This window comes from Varanus komodoensis, unplaced genomic scaffold, assembly GCF_004798865.1.
Source record: "Varanus komodoensis strain SLA01 unplaced genomic scaffold, ASM479886v1 scaffold7_1, whole genome shotgun sequence".
Classification (NCBI taxonomy): domain Eukaryota; kingdom Metazoa; phylum Chordata; class Lepidosauria; order Squamata; family Varanidae; genus Varanus; species Varanus komodoensis.
Window position 1 is genome coordinate 763,516 of NW_025336479.1, and position 26,082 is coordinate 789,597.

Consider the following 26,082-nt stretch of genomic DNA (forward strand, 5'->3'; position numbering starts at 1 on the left):
TTGCACCCTGTGTTTATGATAAAGCAAAGCAAGGGTTGGGAAAGGTGCCTCTAGATTGTAACAGCCCATGATTTAGGCTGGTGATTTAATCCTTTATGTAATCAAAGCTGGCCTCAGTGTTCTGATCAATTCATCTTTTAGCCCTATCTAAATCCTTCTTATTGCTGGAAGCTAACAGATAAAAGTGTAAACACTTCTTGTTTTATTGCTCTCTTGCAAAATAAATCACTCCCAAGAGCTATTTGGTTAGAGTCTGAGGTGGGGCCTTCTCAGAATACTTATCTTAAAAAATGGGAAGCCAAAATAGGGTACAAGGGGCTTATTTGAGGTTCTCATTTCAAGGAACTTCTGTTCAGCACTGCTGTCAGTTCTCTCAAACTCAGGACAAAGGGTTCTTTCAAGCTTGGACTTTGTATCCCAGCTAATTTTATTCAGCCTTATGTCAATATGACTTGACAGAAGAAATAGGAGCTGGATAAATTAGCACTCTTAAAAAGTTAATTATTACCCCATTCCTCACAAGTTGAAGCACAGGATCCCAATCAAAAGAACTTACTGAAGGTTAGTTATAAATGAGATATCAGGGAAAAGTAATCATGCAACAAAGAATTCTGTATATGGAAGGACAGCAGGCTTAAGCATACATATGGAGGCTTGGACCAATCACAACCAAATTCAAAATACATTCATGGCACCGGCTGAACAGCACCAAAGCATAGCACTCAATTTTTAAATAGAAAACTTATATTCTTGTCAGAATATTGAGCAATCTAATGTCAATCCCCTTGTATTCTTTTTTTTGGGGTGGGGGAGGTGCATCCATTTTACAAACTTTAATCCTAAAAACCTTTAAGGCATCTAGGTATAGCCCATATTCATCCCATCCCTTTCTGTTAGCAAATACAAGCTACTGTGCAAATGTTCCATACTGTGCTGCATCATCTTGCTTTCAGGTGCTAGTTCTAATTTACCACTAAACATGTTAAATGAAGAGCTCCCTTGCAGCCATAATGGAAAGGTACACGTTGTAAAGGATGCTAGATCATCATAAATCAAATGGTAGCACAAACAAGCTCATAAACCTCTTCTGATAAAGCAAGTTGCAGTGTTTTAAGATAATTTTATCTTAATAAGTAAAGCAAATAGTTTACAGTGCAATTTTGATTTTTCATGGAACAAAGAGCAGACCTGCAACACCAAAGACTGCAAAAGTCAAGATAAATTCACAAGAAAAAAACCAACACATGAACATAAATAAAGATACAGGAGCCACAGAGCGAGTGGGGAGGGGGAAGAGTCAGATAGATGTTTCATAAAGAAATCCTTCTCCCTACTGTGAAGTACAAATGTGGTATGGTCAGGCAGACCTTTGCTAGGACATTCCCAAATCACATTTGAAAGACCAAAGACATTCCCCGTAATACATAGACTTATCTGTCAGTGGCACTGGAATGTGACATAAATTGATACATTTGGTCAATAAAAATGAAATCAGAAAATTTCAAGGAGAAAAAAAATGGCATTTTAATCTATATTTTCACCATCTATACAGAATTAAATCTAGATAATATCTACCATTTCCCTAGTTTGTTTAATAGTAGAATATTGGCCTGCATCTCCCATGATCCCTCACTAATGGCTATGCTGGCCAAGGCTGATGAGAGTTAGAAGCCAAAATATCTAGACATCCATGGATTCACCCATCTCCGCCTAAAATATCTATTCCATCTTTGACCTAAATCAGCAAATTGTACTGGTACTAAATTTGGCAAACCTAGTCAGTTTTCTATGAGGAAAACTTTGTAAGAGGAGGGAAAAATAAGGAACTACAGAAAAATGGCTTCTCAAATCTCAAAACTTCTAGTGAGGGATCAGATAAAGTTGGCAAAGAGTCAGTTACTGAAGAACACATTTGCCATCCTCTGTGGTAACAACAGCCATATACAGCTGTGATTCAAAATTATGGCCCTCCACAGTCTGTCTGAACATCTTACAAGCAAGTGGTGAATGAACTGGACACTTCACGGCCCATATTTTCAAGGGGCTGCTGGCTTGTATCATGAGAAACAAAACAGAATAACAACTTGCGCTCACATCCTAAGACATGCATGCTATTGATCAGCCACCACCAGTTCCTTCAAACTCTTCTGGATAGAAATTCCCATTTTTCAGAACACTGACTCAATTACAGCCCAGCTTAATCAATCAGCCTAGAACAAAAGCCATACTATGTAGCTTCTTAAAGAATTCAATCCCACGCCAGCAGTTTTACTGCCTGCAACAAAGATTTCCCCTAAACCCCTGAAAAATAAGATGTGCCCATTCCTTCCCACACACTTTCAAAAATATCCCATGTTACAACAGCTTCTGCAGCAACCAGTCTTCCAATAAACAGAGATGTTTAAAATGTATGGTGCTTCTTAGAGACATCCATCTTTCAAAGGTGCACCTCCAGGACTAGCAAGAAAGGGCAAGGGAATTAAAAAGTGGATGCTACATTACAGCACCACTACGAAGTAACTAAACACATTTGTAATGGCAGGAAAGGGAACCAAACCCAGAAAATTGACCTGAAGTGATTTAAATAAATAGAGGCCCACAGTCACTATTGAGTGAAGCTACTACCCCACCCTTCTAGATACAATAAAACAAGACAGCAGCAAGGGGGGCTACAACATAAAGAGGTGTTAGGATACATTCTTTGGAAAAGAACCACAGAGCTACCTCCTGCAGTAGCACTTCCTTCATTGGTCCAGTTTATAACTCTTTACATTCAGTGTCTTTTTAATTTAAAGGCTGAATCTGACTAGGAAGTGAAAAGACTGCTTCTCTAGCTAATCAGTTTCAGAATTGCACCCAGAAGCACAAGGAGAACTTGATGAGAGATTGTTTGGTTTCATTGTAATCACCAAGGCTGCCTCTCCTTGCATTTCTTTCCAGCAGGGAGCTAGGAAAAAGATTGTTAGGAAGGGTCTGTGAACTTTAAAGTGGCAGGTCAATAAATGAAAACGATTGTCCTTTGGATCACCCAGCAGGCAGTGAGATGAAGGAAGAGCTGTGATGAAGAAGCGCACAGCAAGATCCTTGCTCCTCTAAACAGGAGCAAGTTCCCCACTTTCTTCCTGTTCCTAGACTCGCTGAATTTCAAACAGCTTTACATCAGTGTCGTACCAGATGGGAGGATCCACATTCCTAAAGGAAAAAAGATGTTAATTTTACTCAGTGTAACATAAACCTAGTTTCTCCACATAAGACAGTCACAATGCTTCCAGCATTCTAATACATTTACAAGCAAAATGTAAATGATACAACCCAAAGACACAGAAGGTCAAACTATTTTGATACTATTTATAGTCCTCCCCACAAAGTTTTCCCCCTCAAAGCTGATTAAACCCTTCAAATACTTTCGTAATCTATAGGCCAGAGACCTTTATTACAAGCAGAACTTTATCATATCCACGCAAGCTACACTGGAACAATTAGAAGAACAGAAGAGCAGCTTTAGTTCAAAGCCAAGGCCTATCTAGTCTATTTGCCCAATAATCTACCAGGTGCCTGTAGAAAAGCCTCAGTGGCACCCTTCTACTTGTATACCCCAGCAACCAGTATTCAGAGATGTATCAGCTCCAGGAAACTTTCCTACATTGGAATTGTCCACAATGCTCAGTACTAAAGTATTATAACCATTGCAGGATCACCTACTGTAAGCATTCTTATGTTATCCAGAATAGATAACTGTGTTGTGCTATCTGGTTAGAACCTATTAAGCTTCATTTGTGAAGGGAAAATCTACCTATCTCAATCTTCCATAGCATGGAGGTGGGTTGAAAAATATACATGAGATGGCAAGAGATAAAAGAAGAATTATCCACAATTATTACATAATAATTGCATTCAAAAGGAACTGTTCAATTAAAGATGCCTTGTCCATGGATTTGCTTGCTCTACTTGTTCTTGACTCTTTTCAGATTTGCACAGCCTAAAAATATGGACGAGATTCTTGGCAGTGTGAGGCTGTCCACTTGTACTCTTGACCCTGATCAAAACAGCCAGAGATAGATTGGCTAGGTGGGTGGAGGGCAGTATAAATGCTTCCTTGCAGCAGGATGACATGCCAAAAATTTTGAAAGAAATACTGAAAAGCCTCTTGAAGAACAACCCTCTTTAGACTCATCATTTTAGATAATTATTGCCCGTAATTAATGTTCAAATTATAGATGGGATGCCAGAGCATACAGGAGTGACTCGACTTCAGACGTTCTTGAATGAAGGCAGAACTGCATAGAATAGGTGTGAGTTTGTGTAGTGTCTGACTCTGCTGGATCTCTTAACAATGTTTGATACCATCAACCACTATATCCTTTTTTTTATTATTTTATACCACCTTTGTGAAAAGCAATTATGTTTCTTAAAAAAAAAAACAGCACAAACACTTTCCATTATTAAAAAGGCCTCCTGATGTAAAACTGCTGTTGGCTTTTTCTCTGAGTGGCTCTGACAATTTACGAAAGATTTTGTTCAAAGAAAACTCCACAGAGGTGGCACACACTCTGCAATCTTTGTTGCTGTTTTAGGGGATGGTGGGGGATGCTAATTATGGATGCTACTCTTCCAGCCTAAACTTAGCCAGGAGAGGGAGGTGGTCACAGGAGTTGGTTTCATTGGGAAGCCCTTTGACTGCCTGCAGAGCTTGCTCATCAGCGCCAATCTGCCAAGATGATTCAGGCCCCCATCGAATATGAGGCTGGCTCCTTGGCCTCCATGTCCTGTGCTGCAGAGCAGAAGATGTAATCCACAGTGATTGCACTTCTAGAGTGTCACGTTGTTACTTCTGGGATGCTGCTGCCAGGCAAATAGTGAAAGTAGACAAAAGACAACCGAAAACTGTGGTGCAAATTTGCGGGTAACCCTTTTTTTAACTATTACCATCTCCTCTGAATTTTCCAAGCTTGCTTCTTTGGTGTCTTGTCTTTCTCTCTCTTTTTCAAGTTGCTTCTGCTGTTCCTCGTACATGCAGTCCTGAGAAATGCCAAGGCTTTGAGGCCAAATGGGGATAGTGAGTATCATATTGCCCATGGGGACTTTTCCCATTGCCAGTCCTTCGCAATTCAGCTGCCCTCCCCTTAAGAAATTGTACAGTGGGAAGTGAGGGACCACCACAGAGGATAAGGGGAGAGCAGTGCCCATCTTCCCGAAGAGCAATGTTGGTCACTTCTGCCAGCATCATGGTGACCTGGGAGAGTTTAATGTCTCCACATCTCGGATTGTACAACAGATGTATACTGGACACACAGATGGTGGTGGTGGCCTTGCAGGAAAAAATGAGACTGCAGGAGCAAGACCAGGCCTACATTATCCCTGTCCAAAAATGGGATGTTGCAACAGGAATTCCACTGGGTTGGACAAGAGCAGATTCAACTTGGATCACACATGGCACAGCCATCAGACTTCCTTCCTGTCCTCATCTTGCACTCACAATGATAACCTAAGGCTTCCAAACTTGGCTTGATCTCTATTCCATACTGGTCTTCCTGTACCTCTTGCAAACAAAGTATATCAGCATCCAGCTGATTGATGTCCTTGAGAATGCTAGGAAAGCGATAGCTCCGAGCTAGTATATGCTGCCGGCAGTGTTTATACAGGTGAGTTGTCTGCTAAAAGGTCCTGAAAAAGGATGTTGTATGACATCACAGTGAAATCAAACTTTCCTTTTGTCTCTGGTGCTGTCCTGGCTGATCTGTTCCACATCTCTGAGGATCTTCCTTTTTTTACTTTGTTGACAAAAACATTCCCAGTGTCTTTTGATCAAACCTCTAGGTTTGGGACTGCCTTCTGCTTCAGATTTTGTTGGAGGAGGTGAAGGCGTTTCATTTGAAGAAGAGCTGCTTTGCTTTTCAAATTAAAGCAACTGAAGTCCCAGCTCCCACTGTGTCTCCTTTATTTTAAAGATGGTTCACCTTCATCTTCACTGTGCAGAGTTGAAAGAAATGGTTTTGTACAAGGTTAGGAAGCTGCCAGTTCCAGAAAAGAGGAATTCTCCAGCAAACCAGGTAATCCCAAGGGGTCAAATGTGGAGAACATGTCCAAAGGTAGTATTTAACATATTTCATGCACCAAAAAGCTTGACCACTTTGAAATCTTGAAGCAAGATTCCAGTGGGAAACTCATTCTTTACCCAGCCTCTGTACAAGGTGGGCTAGCATGGGATATCTTGAAATGAAACCACATTAATGAAGCTCCTTTATAAGAAAAGGACATATGGGAAAATGTCTAAGATTTAATTTGATGGCATGTGCAAAAGGATTTATATGTGCTTATTTATTCATATAAAAGAGCTGTAACCAGCCTTTCAGGCAAACTGTCCACACAAGACAGTTTATAATATTACAGTAACACAAATGTACAAATTACTAGTAAACACATACGTAGTAAGTAGCAACAGTTAATAGTCTTTTCTCTTTTTTTCCTTTATTTTCTTAACATATATAGATGCATAGAAGAAAATGTAGAACAGAAAAAACTGTATCCTCCTTAACCACCCCATTTACTAGATTTGTTGTTGATCTGTACCATTTTGGGCCGAATTGCATGTTACATTAGCCACACAGTTATGGTCTTGAGAGCATTTTCCCAAACATCAATTGCCAGCATGCTTTCTGAAATCTAAATCAGGACTCTAGCTTGAAGGACAGTGCACATGAATCCTCCCTAGCCCCACAACAGTTCCAAAAAGGACAATCGGAAATTTTATAACAATACAAATTATTGATGCAGGGGTTCAAGTAGGACTGGAGATACAGAGGAGACTAGGTGGTTAGGAAACCCTAACCACCACCCCAACCCAGGGTTCGATTCAGATTGGGGACCCCATACTGGCCATTTGTTGAAGACAAGCTACACCCAAGGCCAGAACCATGCATGTGAAGTAACATGTAGTTTGGGAGGACTATTATCTTTTTCACAGTTGTTCCATATTTAATTTTATTGGATTTTTTCAAATCTTATTCTTTACTATAACCTTTTAGACAGAGAGGTGGCCTATATATTTTAATAGAAATGAATTATTTATATTAAATTATTAATGTAATACCATTATGGCTGGAAAAATGAATAAGGCAACTTGATTCATTAGGGAATTTCCTGTATACTTAAAAGATTTTACTAGTGTTTAACTTAAATTTACCTTCTGGTAATTTAAATCCAATGCTTCAAACAGACCTGGTAAAAAACCACCTTCTTTCTATTTCCAATATATAAATAATCAGTTTTTCAAATGTTGTTTTCAAATGTTTTAAGCCAAATCTAGTAACGTTTTACAATGCCTTGTGCATTTCTTGCTTAAAGTAAAACGTTCTGAGATAAGAGCCAGTGCAGCATAGTGGCTGAAGCATCGGACTGGGACTTAGGATATCTGGGTTCTTGGGTCCACTCTCCATGAAGCTCACTTGTTGGTCTTGGGTTGGTCATGGACACATACTCTAAGCTACCTTACAAGGCTGCTGTGAGGATAAGATGGACAGGAAAAAGAGGATTATGCAAACCACCTTGGGCTTCTTGCAGGAAAAAAGGCTGGATACCAATAAAATATTCTACATACAGAGAATCTGTCAACAGAGCTCTTATTATTTTAAACCAAGTCTTATCATGAGAAGTTCAGCACCAATGGATTGAAGCTTATCATGAATATGTCAACTGCATGTATGTGATCTGAATTAGCTGCATCCTTGCAGCGTGAAGTATGATTTCAGCCATTCCTTCTGACTCCTCAAATGTGCTGCTTGGCAAGGAAAATATAATTGAATTGTGTCAACAGACTTACCTCAAGTAGATAACCCCCCACATGTAGGTACGAAACCACATAGCAGTACCAGAGTTAGCCTGGTATTTACGGATCAGGATGGGATGAGGGACGGGGAGCAGCCCCACCAGTGTGCCATGCTGCAAGAATTTCAGAATCTCAGACTCATCTGTGAGGCCCCTGCAGACAGAGGGAACACAAGGTCTCATATCTTAAACTGACTCTGCTGCTCTAGCACAAATAAGCAACAAAAAACCCAGTATTTTCTTTTATTAATACCCATACATCCCTCCCATAAAGTATAAACAAGAGAGTAAGAGTCTACAGCATGTATGAATGTCTAGAGACCACAAGGAACATCATCCTGATGCTTAAAACATGCATGAATCTTTAACAATCTTGACTATTTATCACTGAATGCAGCATTATTTATGCTCCAACACTTTCCCAAGAAATCCACAGTGGCTCTTTGGCTCTTGTTCAGAAAAATGAGCAGAGAGTGATTCCTGATCCCTGCAATAATGGTAACTATAGAAGCCTGTTAAGGAAATCAGTGTCAATTTACAGCTTCCTAAATGGTACAGCTTCCTAAATTGGCTCCCTAACAGGGAAATCCATTCAGCCTTACAACCTCCCCAAAATAGGAGACTTAAGGCACTTACTTATCAATGCAAATCTTCTCTACCTGGGGGACAAGGACTTGTAACAGCCGCATGATTGTCTGTAAGGGCAGTTTTGATTTCCAAGATACCACCTGCAAAGGAAAACAGTAACAGGTAAAATCAGTGCCTTTGAACAATTCAGACAGGGAAGACAAAGTCATTCAGAATATACCAAGTATTCTGATTTAGGTAGCCTTGCACATGAAACAAGGGTAATCACACCATTACTAGAAATCCCATGAGAGATACTAGGATAGTTTCCCTAGCTTCTCAATATAAAGGTAAGGGCACACAACTACAGTCAAATTCTTCGAGTCAAAACAAATTATTTCCAGCTCTATAAGAAAATTCATCTTCTGCTGCCACGGGGCTCATTGCTCATTGATAAAGGATGTCTATGAAATGAATCTGTGTTCTGTTTTGCATATGAGAACGAACTCTCTCAACTTAAGCACCCAAGCTAGGTTTCAAAAAGAAAACTGTTATCTGAGCCTTTCTTGGGCATTCTCTGTGCTCCTCTGCAGGGAAAAGAGAGGCACAAGTGACAGTAAGGAGAAATTCACCTATCAATTCAAATTAAAACACCGCAATCCTGCCACTCAGACTGACAAAATAATAACTTAGAATAATAATTCAGCAGGCACTGAACTGGGGCTGTTGTGGGTCAATTAGAATTCAAGAAACAGTCACAGATCAAGAAAGTTCTCTGTGTCTCTGAGCAGATGCACATCCTGATTCCTTTTATAGTATGCATGGCAGAAGGGAGATGTGTGCTGCTACCCAGGGAACTGAGCAAAGAACTGTGAGCAAGAGTTACATCTTTCAGCACTCATAATGGACCATTGTGGGTTTTGATTCCCACATCATTGCTCTCTTCATTGCTCAATGAAGTGAGGTGCGTAATGAACTTTGCACATATTGTAAGAATTATTAATATCAACATTATTAATAGTTAGCAACTGTTCCCAGACTTTCTCACCCATTCAGGAGTTGGATTCCACTGCCCAGTTGAGGACATGCTGGACAGACGCCGTCGATCCCGTTTGGGTTGTGAGGATTCCTAAGCAGAAGACACAAGCACATTGCATATTCATTCCTCTGCACACCACTGCTACCTAGCCAATTCAAATATTATTTAGTTGAGGGTTAAGAGAAAAGATAGAAAGACTAGTATGTGATTGCAAAATAGACACGAGGAAACAAATACAAAGAAGGCCCAAATTACAACTGTGTGGAGGTTTCTTTTCCAACATACTATTTTCATTCATTCATTCTTGCAGCAGCAGGAGTGGTGCTTTTCATATTTAGAATTAACACTGCAAGATTAAGGTGAAGAAATCTAGAAGATATGTCTAGATATGTCTATCATAGATCTGTTTATTGATTACACAGATTACTATGAGATTAAATTGCCTACTAGGAGATTGTCAGTCCATAAAGTCTTGTCCTCAGGTCTGAAGATATCTTGTTCAACTTTGCACTAAGTCTCTATAACAGCACCTCAGTAGGACAAAGCTATACTATAGCATAGGGATGTACCATGGGTGAGAAACCCAGCTCCTTTGAGCTCAACGGATTTCCTGCCTGCTTCTGATCTGAAGAGGGCTGAGTCACATTTCTCATGGATATCCATCTGTAACAGAGACCATGATTTGCACCCCTTTAAAAATGCTAAGACAATTAACACAAATCACATGATTTGTGTAATTTGGATGCCGAAAACTACATTGTTCTAGCACAATTTGTGCAAATCGCACTAGAATTACATAGTTTGGGGCTTCCAGTGTGTCAAAATAGCGCTATAATGATATAGTTTACGGATTCCACTTGCACAAATTGCATTAGCCCAAGTATAATTTGTAAAAAATGTTCTTATCAGTTTTTTGACAAATGTGAAAATCACATTTCCTCTTAGAACCTGAAGTCTTCAAGCTGGCTCAACTTGTACTACAGTGAGTTGGCACAAGGACAGAACTGGCAAAATGGGACTAGGCAAAATAATGAAAATGCACTGGACTTTTACCCCCTTGTCTGATTCCTCACACATCACTAATTTAGCACCCATATCCAGTCACAGTAAGATGGGTAGTTACAGAAACCCCTCACTGATATAATTCATCTTCAGAAATATTCAACTAAGCTCTAAATCTACAGAGTTTTAATGCTGTTTATCTAGGAAGCAAATAAGACAATGAACTAAGTGTTCACTGACTTTACTGCCTCCAGAATTTATTGATTGATACTATAAAGCGATAACATGATCATACATTATTTACAATTACAGCAATTGTATGGTTTGTAGGCTCAGAGATTAGTAGCAACTCTCCCCCACAATAAAATTTCTAAAAATAAATCCATAAAAATACCAGCTTTGGGCCCTACTCATGTCCTATCCCCTCTTCAGAGTATGAGAACCTACCAGATGACACATTCAAAGGTTACTACAGCATAATTTGATTCTATCTATGCAGCAATGAATCACAAAGACATACTTGTTAGATGTCCCCACTGATAAGGAAAAATCAGTTGAGTTTAGCCCTTTGGTCTGAGGCTCCATGACTTCTCTGCAGATGAGAAAGCCACAGCATAAACAAGACGCTAAATGGTTACATGTATCATGTGCCTCCAAACTTATTCTGAATTACTTCACGTTCACCACAGCACTAGAGAGTGTTTCAGATCATTCAACACCAGCATTCTGAACATGCAAACCCTAGTCACCTCTGAGCTGCTAGCATACAGCCTTACTTACCCCACTCCAAGATTCTGGATCATTGACAATGCCTGGGGGACTGCCTTCTGCTGAAGACTGTGAGGACTCTGGCTCTAGGGAACGCATTGTGCCATCCTCTGACACTTGGGATTTCTCTGTGAGTTTGTCAATGCCTGGATTTTTGAGAGACACCATTAGGAGAAAACTGCGCAAGGCCTAAAGTGGAATCAACAACATGACTTAGACCAAAATATAAAATTCCCAGTGTTCATCTTTCTATACAGTCTATCCTGCCATTCTTTCTAGAGCAGAAAGCACTTCTTTCCGAGGAAGAATTCCTGGGAACTGAACATTCAACTTAGGCTCTAGGAAACTGTTCAGCTACTTTGCTTATTCCTGGATACCCAGCAGAAGTATCCATTCAATTGAACATAGATCAGTCCCCTTGACCGGTAACAGTTCCTTGTTGTCAACTTTGGACAAAGGTAATTTAAAAAATATTCTAGATTCTTCAACATGAACAATATTGTACATCTTTCTACAATGTAACCAGAAAAATTAAATATAAAATAAGGGACTCATGTAACAATGGTTACTTGCCATTTTATCTCACAGATTCTTTCCCTGAAAGAATCCAGAGCCTTCTCATTGTCCATCCAGAACAGCCATCAACAGCAGAACCACCATTATGAGCTGAATGTATTCACTCCTTATTTAAGGCTCTATCTGATAAACAGTTTAGACTGACCTGGAGTTGCTACTAAGCTGGCCTTCAGTGTGCCAGGCTCAGCAGGTGCAGCTGGTCGCGATCCTTCCATGGATATCCCTTCTTGAGAATTGGTGCGAGATATAGGTTCGGGAGCTTTCTTTTTGCGCTGCAAAGCTTTCTGGATGGACTGCAAGTCAGTAGGCAGATTGGCCAGCTGATGGAACACATTCCGCTTGCGAATAATGGCATACACCAAGTTAGAGTTGCCTAAAAAATTACAGCAAGAGGAGCAAAAGAAGGAAGGAAAGAAAGAAAGCACAACAGACAAATAAAATCTGCTTTTTTCCTTTGGGGATGAACAAGTCCTGCAAATGCACAAGATGCTGTGCCATGAGGCAGTAAGAAACTCCAGAGCACCTGTGTTCTTTACAGGCCAGCAGAAAAAACAGCATAAACACTTAAAAATATAGTTGGATTTTCATGCACAGGCAGGAACTTAACATCTTTCCCTGTTTTTCCATTATCTGAATTGTAAAAATAAATGCTGTCCCACAACCTAGAGTACAATTTTTGAGCAGTTACTTCTGTCAGCAACTAGTTCTACATCAGCCAGGTCACACAAGGATCACAGGCTGATGAAGAACAAACTGACACTGTTTGCACATAATAGAGCTATGGATTCTTGGGCATTATTTCAGAAGGAATTTCTAAAGAGAGCTCTGCTTGATTCTGCCAACAAATTACTTTAAAAATATAACAAAAGGAAGTGGGGGACTATTGTTCAAGATACAAACTTCAGATATGAGGGGTCTGACTATTAACTCGCTGAAACTTTGGTCTACCACCTACCTTTTAGCCTTAATTTCTAATTCATAATGTGATCACTACAGTTACTCAAATCAAAAAGTTTTGCACGAACAAGAGAACATGAGAAAACTACAAAATACACTAACATAAACAAAAGAAAAGCCATGCTGAATCAGACCAAAGGTTCATCTAGTCCAGCGCTCCATACACATGGTGGTAAATCAGCTGCCAGCAGGATCCCTCAAGCAGGATGGGTGCAACACCTCCTCCTGCCCAAGCCCATCAGCAGCTGATGTCTGCAGGCATGCTGCCTATACCAGAGGTATCTGGATGTCTGAGGCTTTGTTTGCCAATGCCTGAACGTGTAAGAGGTAGCACAAAGCCAGGAAGACTAGCAGCCATTAGTAACCTCTTCCTCCATTAACATCCAATCCCCTTTAAAGCCATTCAAATTGGCAGCCATCATCACTTCCATCATTTAACTATACATGAATGGGCCAATTCACATGATCACTGTGGCCCACCATACATAGTGTCCACAGTGCCCACCATATATAGTGCCTATATAAGGCCCACTGCCTTATATAGGTGACAGTGGGTTGTCACACATGCAGGAGGCCATTCTGAATATTCAAGCCCCAGTAGCAAGTGTCCTGGTTTGTTTTGTTATCTGAATCCAGGCAACAGGAATTGCTGAAGAGTCAAAAGCCCCTACAATAGATCATAGATTATTTGAGGGTTTTAAAAATCTCAAATAATTCCTGCTGCCTTAGTTTGGACAGATAAGCCACAGGCATCTCTTTAGTAGATAACATGGTGCCCATGGGCACCACAGCTTGTTATGGGTTAAATAAGCCATGGTGGACTGTGAAGACTATGCAAACCAAGTCATTATATATTAAATATTCCATAAATTAATAAACGAAAAGTGCTTAAAGACAATAGGTGTCTTTCAATTAGAAGCTGGAACGATCAAAAAGCTACAACTCTGGTGGTTGCAGTTTTTAAATTTTCTGCTGTTATTTTAAAAATGTGTGTGTGGGGAGATAGGACTAATTCATATAGTACAATCCAAGTAGTCCTCAAAACAGAGCTTCAGATATTCAGCTCAAATACCAGGGGAAGTCAGAGTCTACTGTTAGGGATAGGAAGTTTAGTAGGAGAAAGAAAAGAAACTTGCATCATTTCTATTATGTGTAATGGAGAATTACATTTCTTGGCATGCCTATTCTTGGCAAAAGCTATCAGAAAGACATACATCCAGTTTATCATTTAGCTACTCACCATCAAATTGATATTGGATGATATTGTTGAAAACCTCCAACAGAAAGAAAACAAGATGATGGTTCTGAACAGCGGAAAAGAGAAACCAAGTGGTAGAAAAGGCTTCCAACAGGTGCAACAGTTTGTTAGCAGCTACCATAGAAAGAGACTTCAAGTATGGAGATACTGGAGAAAGGAGCAATAAAAAGTAGAAATGGGAAAAAACAATTAGGGAAACCCAAAATTCCTGTACAATTGCTTATACAGCACCATCCGTGTACATGGCACTTTACTGAGTTTTACAAATAAGAAAAGTAATTGCCTCCCTGCATCACCATTGCAGGTAGATTACAATCCTAAATGATGACAGTGGGGAAGGCAACAGAGATATGGACAGCAAAGAATGAATAAGCACCACTAATGATTCTATGGACTATTTCCTCATAGTTAACAAAATCCTGAGTCCAATTCTCTTAAACAGCATCACACAGGTGAAGGTAGCAAATGCCATCTACTGCAGAGAAAGCAATACTACAGTACTTTACTTTGTCAGCCCACACAAAAATTTTAAAGAAATATATCTCATCAATATATTTCTCATTGACGTATCTCACTGATGGCACATCTCAAGTGAAACACAAGTGTGCACTCAAACAGCTGTCATCTAATATTTCCACCAAAAATTGCATTCATGGTAGTTACATCTAAACAAATACCAAAACAACAAAACACATACCCAAGCGACTTTGGGCAAGAAACTGAAGGACCTAAAGGCCCAAGTGGCCTTTGCCTCCATCTTGCCCGGCTGGGGATTTGGGCCAGGCAGGCAAAGGAGGGTTGTGAAGTTGAATGACTGGCTCAGGGTATGGTGTCAGAAGGAACACTTCAGATTCCTCAACCACGGCACCCAGTCTCTTGCCAGTAGATTTCTGGAAGGGGATGTGGCGCACCTCATGAGGATGGGGAAAAAGTCCTTCATAAAGGCTCTAGTGAGCTTCATCCAGGAAGCTTTAAACTGAGCTGGGGGGGGGGGCATTCAGGTCCCCCAGAAACTTGTCCTCATTGGACAAGTGAGGGGAAAGGATCAGGGAGTTGGGCCCAGGTGTTAGAGGCAGGGGCTGGCAGGACTCCTATGAAGAGGGGGCCAGTATCAGGGAAGATGGGAGGAAGGAGGAGGCTGGGGGACCCAAAGAAAGGGATCTGAGGGAAGGAGCTGAGATGCATGTATACCAATGCTAGGAGAATGGGTAATAAAGCAGGAAGAGCTTGAGGCTCTCCTTGAATAGAAGGGTATGACCTGATGGGGATCAAAGAAACTTGGTGGGATGAAAGGGCAAGGCTGGAATGCAAACAGAGTAGTATGTCCTGTTTAGAAAGGGCAGGAAGGGAAAGAGGGGAGAGGGCATAGTGTAGTATCCGGGGAAGAGATAGGATACACTGAGATAAGAGGGTGGCACACATGGGGATCCGGACCAAGACTTTCAAAGAATATCAGGTGCAACAAAAAGGGCTTCTATTAACATGTAAATAGCAAGAGGAAGGGGAGACAAGCAGTGGAACCGCTTATTAAGGAAGATGGGGATTTGGTGACTGATGTGAGGGAACAGGCACAGATGCTAAATGATTATTTTGCCTCTGTGTTATCTCAAAAGCAGGAGAGGGGAGATCTACATGGGGGCCTGGATGAGGTGGATGTGGTTTATCTGGATTTCAGCAACACCTTTGACAAAGTGCCCCAGGATATCCTGGTGGAGAAATTGAGGTACTTTGGGATAGACCAATGCACTGTCCAGTGGATTAGGGCATGGTTGACAGACTAAAAGCAGAGGGTAACTATTAGTGGGGAATCATCAGGATGGCAGCCAGTAACAAGTGGGGTCCCCCAGGGCTCTGTCCTGGGACTGATCCTGTTCAATCTTTTCATCAATGACCTGGAAGACGGGGTGACTAGTCTGCTGATCAAATTTGTAGATGATACTAAAATGGGAGCAGTGGCCATAACTGAGAAGCAGGTACTCCAGATCCAGAAGGATCCAGACAGACTATGGAAGTGAGCAGGGGATAACAGGATGGTGTTCAATGTGGATAAGTGCAAGGTCTTGCACTTGGGGCATAGGAATGGGTATCTTAAGTACAGGTTAAGGGACAAGTGGCTGGAGAGCAGCACTTGTGAAAGGGCTCTCAGGGTACTGGTTGACTGCAGGCTAAATGTGAGTCAGCGGTGTGATGCGGTGGTCAAGAGGGCAAATGCCACCCTCGGATGCATAGGCAGAAGCGTGGCTTCTAGATCGAGAGAGGTATTACTGCCACTCCATATGACTCCAAAGTGTCTGCAACTGGAATATTGTGTTCAATTCTGGGCTCCACATTATATGAAGGATATAGCCAGGTTGGAATCAGTGCAGCGTAGGGCCACAAGGATGGTGGGTGGATTGCAGGGAAACTGTATGAGGCAAGACCGAGGGAACTGGGTCTTTTCCGCCTGGAGGAGACTCCAAGGAGATCTCTTGGTGACATATAGGTACGTGAGGGGGTGCCACATGGAGGTATGTTTTCCTTTGTGAAGGGAGGGCAGGATGCATTCCAATGGAGCAAAGCTCAGGGAACCAAGGTTCAACTTGGATGCCAGGAAGCACTTCCTGACCGTTAGGACCCCGAGAGTGTGGAATGGGCTTCCACGGGAGGTGGTTCAGGCCCCATTGGTGAGGGTGTTAAAAGACAGGCTGGACATGCACATGGTAGCCATGTCATGAGTGGAGCTGGCTGGAGCCAAGGGGGCCCCGGAAGCCCCTTCTGACTCGCTCTGTTTCTATGTTTCTACGTAACTACAGAGAAGACTTCCAGATGAGATGGCATCTGCATGAGTTCTCTGTACTTGCTCCGGCCAAGAAAATGCTGCTGCACTGTTCACTACCAGCATATTTTAATAGTATTTAATTTAATTGTACTTAAACTAATACAAATCTGAATAGTTAGACCAGAATGTCACCACAATTCAGGCAGCTTACCATTCACAATGATGGTAAGAAGGCAGTCAAAAAGGGGCTGCAGCCGCTGGTGCCCACTGGTGATGATCTTGTGAAAGACCTGGAACATGGAATGGAAGTGACAAAATTAACAAGAGAGTTACCACATTACAATTTGGAAACAGGCTACAACAGGTCTTTGTCATCATCAGGAGGCACACTACCGATGGGAATGTATGTTCCTAAGGTTCACCACAGAAGAACTTGTGATAAGGTATTTAGCTTTGCAGCGCCCACCCTCTGGAATGCACTCCCTAGTAAAACCAGTCAGACATCCAAGTTTGGATTTTCAGACACCTGCTTAAGGCCTACCATGTTAGCAAGCTTTCCCTGAGGTAGGATCCAGCCAGTATAACAATACTGTTACTTACTAGTGTTTTTAATTAGATTTTATTTTGTCTTATAATTTTCATTTGATAATGTTATTGAGGAGCCACACCAAAATGAGTATACAAAGGGTTAGTTTAATTCGGGAAGTGTGAGGAACCTGTTTGGGGTAGGAACAGCTTCGCTGTAGGGGCTCCAGGCCACTTTGCAGCAGCCCTGAGTCCACACTGCTGGCAAGCGCGCCCAGTGCTCGTGGGGCACTTGCCAGGAAACAAGCTTCATGCACTGTGCAAGCAAAGCCCGAAAGCTGCTACAAGTGGCATGGAAGAGGGAGCGGCTGGTGATGTCATGTGGCTCCATTCCTGGAAAGCCTTGAGCAACTGGTAGCAGTGTCCCTCTTCTGTGCCACATGGGGCAGCTGTCTGGGTTGCTACTTCTGACTCAGAAGAAGGCTGGTCGCATGGGGCTCATCAGGAATGTCCCTTTTCACACCACCTGCAGTAGCCTCTGTGCTGCTGCACCTGATGTGGAAGAAGGCTGCCAGTTGTGCAATCTTTGTTCCACAAGGATTTGCAGACTTCCTCTTGGCTCAGTTTGCTGTGCAAGACCAGGTCAAGCAAGAGAGGAAGTGTGCAAATACTAGAGGGATAAATTCCACTAAGATTTCTCCCGGGCTTATTCAGTCTATCATGAAGCAGGGAATATATTTCTTGCCCACATCTCCCAAAATGTACTTTCCTGAACAGCAAAGTACAGGCATTGCCAGCAGTTGCCACACTCACAATGATGAGAAGATCTGCATGCGTTCCTGTAAATACAGGAATATCCATTGGTACTCGTACAGAATATGGTTTATTCAGGCGAACACCAAAATTTCTCTCCCCACTCAGCAGCAACAGGATGAAGACACCAATGTGCATAAGCCCAACTCTAGCTGCAAAAAGAACAACAATGATGAAACTCAGTCACAAAATTGACCAAAGGAAGCAACATGAATTTAAAAATCAAACAATATCATGAAAACAGAGCATAAAAGTATTTCCTGAAAATGGACACCACTGTTCAGCATAGTAGCCCAAAGAAAAGAAAAAGCAGGAAAGGCAAAGAGAAAAGAAAAGAAAAGCTAATGAGTGAACTACTCAGTCTTGCTGCTAGACACCCAAGTAGTTGTATATCAAGGGACAGCATATGTTGGTTTATTCTCATTGCAAGCAGCATGATAATATACATTAAAAATGGTACTGAAAGTGTGGACTGAGGACCATACCAGCCATATTTAGAAATTTCTTATCTGTTTTTCATTATGAATAATCCCAGTGTGAATACAAACAATAACATTTGGTAAAATACACTATTGGCAAAAACATAAACCAACTGGGGAGAACAGTAACTGATAAATAACACAAGTTTGCAAAAAAAAAAAAAAAGGATTAAATCAGCACAGGTAAGCAAATAGGTTGTTAGTAGGTGCTGAAAGTTTTTAAGACCTGGCACCACATATATGAGTGGGGAGGGAGGTTTACATCCAGAGGGCCCGTATAAAAAAATGTGTGTACAAGTTTCCCCTGTTCATATAAAGCACGGGATTCATAGGCTTCAAAAGACTCATAGCTGGAAGAAGCTAAGCTCCCTCCTGCCTCACTGCACTGCACTCTTTTAACTGAAGTACTTCTGCATCCCAGCTCCACTGCTAGAAGTGAGCCAAGCTGACAATATACTTGAAAAAACTAAGAGCAACAAGGTAAGGTGAAAGAGGGTTTAGCACTTCTTACTTGTACAGTTTGTTTAATGTTATGGAGAGAAAAGATAGATGCACCTTTGGTCCTTATTTTACTCCAGACCAGAAGAGACATATAAATAAATGCACTGATCAGTTGCCCATAACTGATCTACTTCAGCCCCAACTTAGAGCTCTTGCTTCCATTTTGGCCATCTAGAAGTGCTGAAATAATTATGAGTGATTTCATGAAGAGACAACAAACAATTCATGGTTGCCATTTGGTTATGTTTAGCTTGGCCTCTGGAGTTTATGAACTAAAGTTACCCAACACAAGCAACCTCTTTGACATATCCTTAATGCAACACATTCAGCTTTTTGTTTTTCAGCCATACCTTTTGAGTTCCCAGATCACAGTTAGCAGTGAGCAGTACTGGGGTACAGCAGGTGTGATCACATACAATTTTACTAATTAGTGGGAGCCTGGGGAAGACTATCTGTGAAGGCACCTACAGCTTTCTGCAAATTTCTGGCTTCTTGTTCTTTCTCAAAAGCTAGGTGACTTCAGCCTAGCTACAGTTACATCTGTGGAGTCATTCCCATTGTGAGGAGACAGCCAATCAGAATGATTGCCTAGGTATACAAGCAAACTTTGTCAACCCACATTTGAGAACTCACATTGATCCGCTCTGGCATCATTAAGGAAGTAGAGAATTGGCACCAGGATGTCTAGGACATCACTACTCTTCAGCACAAAAAAGAGAAATTTCTGAAATAAAGAGAGAAGATTTCAGCCCCTTCTTGTCTGAAGTGTCAGGAGCAAACTTAGGGGCCTGACAAAATCAAGTTGCTATCCCCATGAAGTTGGATCAATACAATAAAGAAAGAAAACTATGCAAGCCGTGCCTACTAGCTATACAGTGACTTCATATTTCATAATATGCCTCACAAGGAGCCCAGATGAGAGATTAGCAGGGAAAAAATCAGAAGATGAAGGCAGCAATCCCACATACACTAAACTGGGAATAACTCAATGGGTCATTTCTGAGTAGACACAGATAGGATTGTAATGTTAGTCCTATGCTTAAGTTAAATGTCTTAAACAAAAAACCCCCCCGTGCTCTGCAAATTATTTTTTCTCTGATATTAAGAAATTTGTGGCCAGATGGAACAAAATTGCAGGCCATTTTTATAGATTACTTTCAAATGGAGGTTTCTCAGATGTTCACATTCAGCATGCTTGACATAAAAACTAGGCTGAGACCCGGACAAGTCTAGTCAAGAGATTAGCAGCATCAGGAAGGGTGGCAATGTCCCAAACCAGAGCATGAGAGGTCTGTACTGATACTTCTTTCCTTCAGCAACCCCTAGAGCCTTTCCATTTAGTGCTACAATGTTAAACCAGCTATAGGTAAAATCATCATCTGGACAAGACACAGTAACTAAGGACTTCCCCACACAAGGCCTTTAGTGTGCTCTCGTGATCCTGCACTTACAGAACGTTTCAGCACCTTTTCACAATGCTTTCATCCTCCAGAGCCTCCCCCATGTCTTAAAGTCTGGCAATAAATTTCCAGTTGCAACAAACTGGAACAAAAGCCTCATGAGAAGTCACACATCTGCCACAGTGTGCATATGCCACCACATCACCTTGTGGTTGGTTAACAGGATATATAGAAAGGCAGAGGAATACAACTTCCTTGGGAGGAAAAATGGGTACAGGTCACACTTCTCTCACATTAAAAAATGGAGGAAGCCACCTCAGTAAAGCAGCAGGATAAACGCCTCATGTAGAGAAGCCCTGAGATTATCCATTGCTACCCCATACTCCATTTCACCAGGTGCAGATCTCTCTTCCCTTTTCCCCACCCCACTGATTCTTTAGTAGTACAAGGCAAATATGCACCTTGTTGAAATCACAAAGTTTCCAGAAGAGAACCAGGAGCTCCTGATGGAACTGGATCTTTTTGGTAGAGTTTGGCAGGTAGGTTTGGACCAACGGATTGGAGAGTAAACGAGCCACTCCTTTCAGAATGAACTGGAAATCCTGCCAGCATAGAGAATATAAATGGAACACACAGAATGAGGATCCTGGGACTTAGTGAAGGACAATATATATAAGCTTTAAATAAATAAATCAGAAGCGGTCAAAAGGCAAACTGAACACGTTACCTCTTCTCTGTGTATCCTAGACAGGTAATTGACAAACAGGTTGTCTGGTCCTGGAGGCTGCATCAAAAAAGGGGGGGTGAGTAAGTACTTCTTAACATTTACTTTGTTACACTAAACATACCATAAGGGCATACATTGCATATATGAAGTTCTATTAATTATCTGACAGGTGACATTTCACCACAATCATCAGACAATTCTGATTGTCAAGGGTCTGATTGTAATGGGCACTTTGTCTCCGGAAATCAAGAAAAAGAAATAATTCACAGTCCAGAAGTCACACATAGGAGGTAAATTAAAATTATAAATTAAATTTGTATTTTAATTCTGGGGTGCTGGGAAGAAAGCTGAATTTCCTTTAATCTTTCATACATATTCCAAAGAAAAATACAACTTCCTTTCTTCTTCAGCCTAATTATAAACCGAAGACTCTGTGGAATATACAACCAACCTAATCACTCTCAAAAAAAATTCCTGCCTCCTACATTTCCTATAGTACCCACAAATATTGAGAGCCAGCATGGTGTAGTGATTAAGAGCCTGGGACCGGGACTCAGGCGATCTGGGTTCTAGTCCCCACTCGGCCATGGAGCCAACTGGGCGACTTTGGGCCAGTCACAGACACTCAGCCCAACCTACCTCACAGGGTTGTTGTTGTGGGGATAAGATGGAGGAGGAGAATGATGTAAGCTGCCTTGAGCCCTTTGTAGGGAAAAGGCAGGATATAAATCGGAAAATAAATAAATAAAATAAAAAATTGCAAAAATTCTATGACAATTCTACAGTCTGAATGATGTTCGTTCTTACATGCCATCAGTGGATTTGGTACCTTACAAAGTTAAACAGCTGAAATAGACAAGTCCCTCTCCCAAGAACTTTGCAAAAATGAACAATGGGGAAAATGGAAGCAAGTATACTATTGCCCATTTGGTTTTTGTTCTATAAACCTATGGAATATACTACTACACAATTTGGAATGATGTAAGAAAAATTCTATGAATAGTAAATTTGCTTGCCCAATTCAATCAACTAGGGACAAATAATGTCCAGAGTAGAATTGGTTCCTGAGTGATACAAACACTTCATTTTCTAGAAGTCAGCAGCAAGGTGGATGAATATTACAAGAAAAAATACCTTCTGAGGATGCAAACTACATCACTGCTGCTGACAAAAGTCAATGTTTCCAGGTGATTCTTTAGCATCAATAAACTGTATTAAGTAAGGCATTCTGCGAACTCTAAAAAAATAACTCTCACACAGCAGTATTGAGTAGAGACATTCCAACTGAAAGCATACGAACTTTAAATCTCCATACTAAGTTTTCTGCTCAGACATCAGTGAAGGGAAGCAGCTCTGCCAAGTTGGAAAGCTGACATGCTCTTGCAAACAAAAGTTGTTCCTAAAGACTGTATTAACTCAGCTAAACCTGACCACTTCAAATTCTGCAAGAAGAAATTGAAGATTTCTGTAATGTATTCATAAACATTGAAGCTGCTTCTAGACAAGGCTTTCATCCCACCATCATCCTTCCTCATTCATGCAATTTTAATACCGGGTCCAGACAATGCTGCCTTCCACCTCTAACCCTTGAATGTTTTCCCACCTGTTTCTTCTTTTACCTACTAAAAAGATTATTAAGGGAGGCACCCTCAAATAGCTGCCCAATGCCTTTTGATAAATAGCACTGCATGCTCTCCATCTGGAAGCATCCTCAAACTCAAGAGTAAACTACACAGTACACACATGGATGTCAAGCTCCAATGTGCTTAAGAAAAGCAACTGGGGGTAGGGCACAGTTTAACACTTTCCTGATTTTTATTTTTTTCAGCTGAAATCGTACAACTACCTTCCACCCTGATGGAGTTCCAGAAGTTTACTCAGGCTTGTACACACACACAAAATCTGGGATCCCACATGGGAAGAACATTTAGGGAGAGGTGATTCAATGTAGAAAAAAATGACAGTTGAGAAAAAGATTTTGCTTCCTTTTCCTGCTCATCCAAAGCTATTTTTCATTCAAGAAAATCAGCACTGGAGCTTTGGTAAAGACTTCTCCATAGAGCATGTAGTTTGTCACACAGAACCAAGAATGATACAAATTCTTGTAGCACCTTAAAGAATAACACACATATTCTGACATAACCTTCATGCAATATTCTCCACAGAACTCCTAAACCAGGAAAGTTTACAGGATGACAGCTGAAAGCTTCTTAAGGTTGGAAAATGAACACAAGTGAATACCAAAAAGAGTGTTCCAGTTCAAAGATTAGTTATGTCAGCAGATGGCTACAACTACTAAAGGTTAGAATGCTCCTTTTGGGTAGTTTAAGATGGGACAGCTAACAGTCAAAAGGTATTGCACACCTATTTCATCTTTTTCCATCCTACTTAATGTACTTGTATATTAAAAAAAAAACCAGAAACAGAAGTGGGAAAACAGAAGGCATTACAAGTGGAAAATAAAAATGATTGGATCCTCTCCCATAACATTAAGTTAATGAAGGAGGGCAATTGCATGATAAAGCCTCATCTGGAAGCACCCATTCTCCCCAAGGTCTCTGCTCATCAAAGAGGATGGGATACCTTTCCAACATGCAATTCAGGTAGCAAGAAGGCAGAAGGAAATCAATATAGTCACTTCTGTTAGAAATGCAGTATGCAAAAAAACCCAAAGTGAACTAGCTGTCATGCATGTTAACAATGGATAAAGATTCAGAACTAGTCAGTTCAGCACTAAGAAGGTATGCATGCATCCCTGACCTCTCAGGATGCCGGTGATCTTATCATAGATTCAACAAATGGTGGAGGAAGAGAGAAGATGACTGCTACTTAAACATCAATCTTCCCACAAGCAGCAATTTATACTGTGGTGAATTTATAACTAATCTTTACTTTGCAGCCTTCAGAACAGACAAATTTTGTTTCCCTGCTAGCTCAAAGATTCCATTTAGCATTGTCCAAATGTGGTAAACAAACATGTTTGGAATCTGGGGTCCAGTATATGAGAGTTCAGCACCTGCTCCCCAAACTGCTTATCTATACCGATTTCTCTCTCACACACCCCCAGAGCTACTTTCCTTTAGAATGGCTTGTTCAAGTGTGTTATACAAACTTCATGCAACATGTGTTGTTGCCCTAACACACCTATAGATGTTGGGCACCAGCTTTGTTATGTATCAGAGTTACGTAGAACATGGAACATGATATGGTGACTCCTATCCTTGGAGCTGTAACCTCAGAAACTGGTGCATAGGAATTTCTCTCTGACAGCATGACCATTGGCCTGTGGTGTAGCTGATTTAGTTTTAAATCACTGCCTGATGTCAGTAATAGAACTTTTTCCCAAAAGTTATTTCTTTGGGCTTCATGGAGCGCAAGAGGGTGACTCAGTTTGCTGATTTGTGTGACAGGCAAGTTTGATTTCTCCACAAGGCCACTCGGTCCAAGCAGAACTGACTGAATGGTTGAGGCAGAAAATGAGATTAGTTATTGATTTTTGTACTATGCATTGCTTCTCTTTTTAAAACAGTTCATAGGTGATGAGTAAACATTTTGCATTGGGTGAAAGAGATACCAGTCATATTTGGGAGTGAGACAGTCTAAACTAATTGAATTCAATATTTAGAAGAGTTTTATGCTAGAAGTTGGTAGTTGGTTATCTACTGGAATAGCCCTTCAAACTTTCCACAGGCTCAAGTAAGGCCCTCCCATACCAGGTCTCCTGAGTCACCTGGGCAGAAATAAAAGCTCTCATGGTGGCATCATAACCATCAGCCAGGCCATCAGATATCAATTCTCTGTGGATCTAAGCAGTAAATGAGATTATTGTCATGATAACACATACAGAAAATAATAAAAACTGGAACACCAATGGTCTGGCTGGAGATTAATTATATATACGAGTATTTCTCTAGAAAGGAACACCAAACTTAACATGACTTCCCACCATTCATTCATCAGTACTAAAACTGCAGCTAAATCTGGGAGCAACTCACATCTGCATCATCCATGGCTGTTCCAGTAGTAGTGCCATCTACAGTGGGGCTGGAGCTTGTGGAAGTGTCATAGTCCAATGTGACTATCAGGACTTGGGCGGCCTGCTCCACCAGGGGTTCACGATAGTCCGAGAACAGCAAGTGGTTATAAGGGATCCCATAGCCCACTGGATCATAAGCACAGACGATATTCAAGAGGGAAGTGAACAGTGGTAGTGCATGCCTGAAAGATGATCCAACATGCTCAAAACGATGCACTAGAAAATGCATTTTAATGCTAAAAGCTTTCCAGAGAAAACCAGACTTTCAACAAGATATGCATTCCATTAGCACTGATCCAGTACCATGTGCAAGAGCAGCCAATATCTATGTGTGTCTCAAAGGCCACACAAGTTAGTAAAAAAGAAACAGGCAGTTCTTCCCAGGAATTGTTTTGATTGTTTTGGATAATTCTTTCTAACCATTTAGATAAATGAAGTAAAATTCCTTATGACCGGTGACATTAAATAAAGATGAACCATCACCACCCCTCCCCTCCCCTTAAAATCATTTCTTACCTGCTACTGCTGCATAAAACATTGTATTCCATTTTATAATACAGCACTATCAATATGCAATATATTTTGAAATTTATCAAAAAATATTTGCCCCAAACTATTTTCAATGAATAGCCAACAATGTTCATATTCATTTTACTACTTTGGTGAAAAGGGCCACACAGCATAAAACCACACTAGTATTCATATCACTCTTCAACTGTTTATTTAAGCAGGAGGCACAGTGAAGACCAGTAAGTTTTTATCTTCTACAGATAAAAGGAACTACCTTTTACAATTTTTAAAATTATCTGAAGGATCTGCAAATTCTCTCTCAACATCTTTAGTGTACGTTTT

The 26,082-nt window shown here is 40.9% G+C and overlaps 1 protein-coding gene and 1 pseudogene across 2 annotated transcripts in view; both read right to left on the bottom strand.

Moving 5' to 3' along the window:
- Positions 1 to 409: 409 nt before the first annotated feature.
- Positions 410 to 26,082, bottom strand: part of HID1 (HID1 domain containing) — a 58,737-nt gene continuing 33,064 nt past the window's right edge. For both annotated transcript variants that reach the window (XM_044453891.1, XM_044453890.1), the window contains 13 exons: positions 25,190 to 25,412; positions 21,195 to 21,251; positions 20,929 to 21,069; positions 19,701 to 19,791; positions 18,088 to 18,239; positions 16,961 to 17,039; positions 13,974 to 14,138; positions 11,922 to 12,149; positions 11,213 to 11,346; positions 9,440 to 9,520; positions 8,461 to 8,552; positions 7,820 to 7,978; positions 410 to 3,192 (listed from right to left, as the gene is read on the bottom strand). In XM_044453891.1, coding sequence (XP_044309826.1) covers positions 3,129 to 3,192; positions 7,820 to 7,978; positions 8,461 to 8,552; positions 9,440 to 9,520; positions 11,213 to 11,346; positions 11,922 to 12,149; positions 13,974 to 14,138; positions 16,961 to 17,039; positions 18,088 to 18,239; positions 19,701 to 19,791; positions 20,929 to 21,069; positions 21,195 to 21,251; positions 25,190 to 25,412 — 1,666 coding nt within the window. In that variant the 3' untranslated portion in view covers positions 410 to 3,128. The remainder of the gene's footprint in view (positions 3,193 to 7,819; positions 7,979 to 8,460; positions 8,553 to 9,439; positions 9,521 to 11,212; positions 11,347 to 11,921; positions 12,150 to 13,973; positions 14,139 to 16,960; positions 17,040 to 18,087; positions 18,240 to 19,700; positions 19,792 to 20,928; positions 21,070 to 21,194; positions 21,252 to 25,189; positions 25,413 to 26,082) is intronic.
- Positions 3,809 to 7,795, bottom strand: LOC123035553 (annotated as a pseudogene).